Source organism: Triticum dicoccoides, chromosome 4B (assembly GCF_002162155.2).
Source record: "Triticum dicoccoides isolate Atlit2015 ecotype Zavitan chromosome 4B, WEW_v2.0, whole genome shotgun sequence".
NCBI lineage: Eukaryota > Viridiplantae > Streptophyta > Magnoliopsida > Poales > Poaceae > Triticum > Triticum dicoccoides.
In genome coordinates, this window is record NC_041387.1 from 641,027,761 (window position 1) to 641,030,282 (window position 2,522).

General features: G+C 51.1%; 1 protein-coding gene across 1 annotated transcript in view; it reads left to right on the forward strand.

Annotated features, from left to right (window-relative positions):
- The first annotated feature begins 1,651 nt into the window (after nt 1–1,651).
- The window catches only part of LOC119294142 (dolabradiene monooxygenase-like), a 1,693-nt gene continuing 822 nt past the window's right edge, over nt 1,652–2,522 (forward strand). The window contains exon 1 of the mRNA XM_037572393.1: nt 1,652–2,514. Coding sequence (XP_037428290.1) covers nt 1,652–2,514 — 863 coding nt within the window. The remainder of the gene's footprint in view (nt 2,515–2,522) is intronic.

Here is a 2,522-nt window from a genome sequence, read left to right on the forward strand (position 1 = left end):
GCCAATATTTTTTTGAAAATATTTCCATCCAGCAGGCCTAGCGGGCGTGAAAATTCTGTTGCATCATCCGCACACCACGTGCCCTGCTGAGCTGTCTGCACCATGACTTGTTACAAAACCACAAGTTGAACATGAGCCATGTTGTAAATAGCTGACGATTGGCTGGGTATTCAGGGGATCACAATGGAAAACAAAGTATTCAGGGGATCACAATAAGTCTCGTGTTGCAAAACACTGAGTGCAAGACAGGGTTTGTTGCAAAGGCTCAACGGCTCACACAACTCCATGTCGTGTTGCAAAAAATGAAAAGAGAAACTTTTCTAGGGTTACAGCAAGGCTCATGTTGAAAAGCGCAATACAATACTTGTTGCAAAGGCACAATGGCTCGTGAATAAAAAAGAATAACCATTCAGAATTGCAACAAGACTTGTGTTGCAAAGCACTAAGAGCTACACGAGGTTTTCTGCAAAGACTCATCGGCTCATGGGGGGGGGGGGGATCGGATGGTTGTCCACAGCTCCATAGAGTGGCTGCCCGAGCGGTCGATGTACTAGGATTGTCGTCCTTATTTTTTCTATACTGCAAAAGCGAGACCACCATGCTACAACCTAGCCACATGATGTTGTAAGGCCGACCACCAGTGCTAAAGTCGAACCACACCAATGCTGCAAAGTGGCCATGTATTTTTTCTCAATGCTGCAAATCCGCCGTCCAACATTGCAAGAGCGGCAGCCGCCGTTGTTGCAAATGGGACGCACAACACTACAAGAGGAAGCATGACAGTGTTGCAAGCAACCACATGCATATTTTTTCTGTTGCTAAGCCGGTCACCTTATTTACTGTTGCAACTATAGTTGCTTTCCTTGCTGCAAAGCCGACCACGTGAAGTTGCAAGGCCATCTTGTCTTTTGCTGCAAAGTAAACCACCAGCGTTGTTTTTCTTACTTCAAAGCTGCCCATGCGATGGTACAATTCCGGTCCCCTTGTTACTGTTGCAACTATAGTTGTTCTCCTTGATGCAAAGTCTTTTCTTACTGCAAAACCGGCCATGTGGCGCTGCAAGGTTGGTTGGTCTTTTTGGTGCTTCATGAGTTTTCCAGCCTGGCGATCGCATTTGTAAGTTGATTTTTTTTTGTGCACCTTGCTACAACGATTTGCTTTTCTTGGAAAAAAAGAATGTGTCCCATAAAAGAGAATGGAAGAAAGTGATCGGTCGAAGAAAAAACAAGAAGGAAGCCAGCTCCCTTTCTCAGAGCAACGCGTTGAGCACAACAGTCATCTACTTTCTCTGTCCCAAAATATAAAAACGTTTTGAACACTACACTAGTGTTAAAAACGTTTTTATATTATGAGACAGAGCGAGTATGTTCGAAGCCAGCTCTCTACGAGAGGAACGCGTCTACTGCTAACATATCTGACGGCTGACACATCAAAAGCTAGGAGAGCATGAAACGGCTGTTGGTCCGTAGCAGCCGCCATAAACAATTAAACGGCTGTTGATGGTAGTACTCCATAGTAGTAGTTTATACAGTGAAATATACTGTATATAGTACGAGTAGTTAGCTGCAACAAACTGATATCAGGTCGGTCTTGACTGACTCGGCGCGCTCAATAAAACAAACGGGGCTTCCTTCATTTGTACATGACGCAAATGGAGGTCGTCTACCTCGGCGTTGCTCTCGTGTCCTTGTGCATTGTGCTTCTTTACAGGCGCAGGCGCTCGGCAGGGAACGAGCCGCCGGGGCCGTGGCAGCTGCCGGTGATTGGTAGCCTGCACCACCTCATTGGGCAGCTGCCCCACCACGCGATGCGTGACCTGGCCCGGCGTTACGGGCCGGTGATGCTCCTTCGGCTCGGGGAGGTGCCCACGCTGGTGGTGTCGTCCAGGGAGGGTGCCCGCGAGGTGATGAAGACCCACGACCTGGCATTCGCGACGCGGCCACTGAACGCCACCCTGCGCGTGCTAACCGGCGGCGGCCGGGACCTTGTGTTCGCTCCGTACGGCGACTACTGGCGCGAGCTCAGGAAGATTGCCGTCTCGGAGCTCTTATCGGCGAGGCGCGTCCTGTCCTTCCGCACCATCCGAGAGGAGGAGGTCGCCTCCATGCTACGGGATGTCGCAGGATCCGCGGCGGCCGCACGCCCCATGGAGCTGCGCGCCCGCCTCTCAGCGCTCGTCACTGACATCACGGTCCGCGTCGTCATTGGCGACCGGCTCAAGGAGCGCGACGCCTACATTCGCTGGCTCGATCTCTCAGTCAAGCTGGTGGCCGGGTTCAACCTGACGGACCTGTGGCCGTCTTCCTTGCTGGCCGGCTGTCTCAGCAGGGCTGGGCGCCGCGCCAAGGAGTGCAGCGACACCGGGAACCGCATCTTTGACACCATCATCCGTGAAAGGAGAATGGAAGGACGGAACGGGAACAAGTTTCTGGACGTCCTTCTAAGCATGCAGAAAGAGGGCAGGATCGACATGGACACCGTCAAATACATGGTCTTCGTAAGTATTACTCTACTTTTTTTTA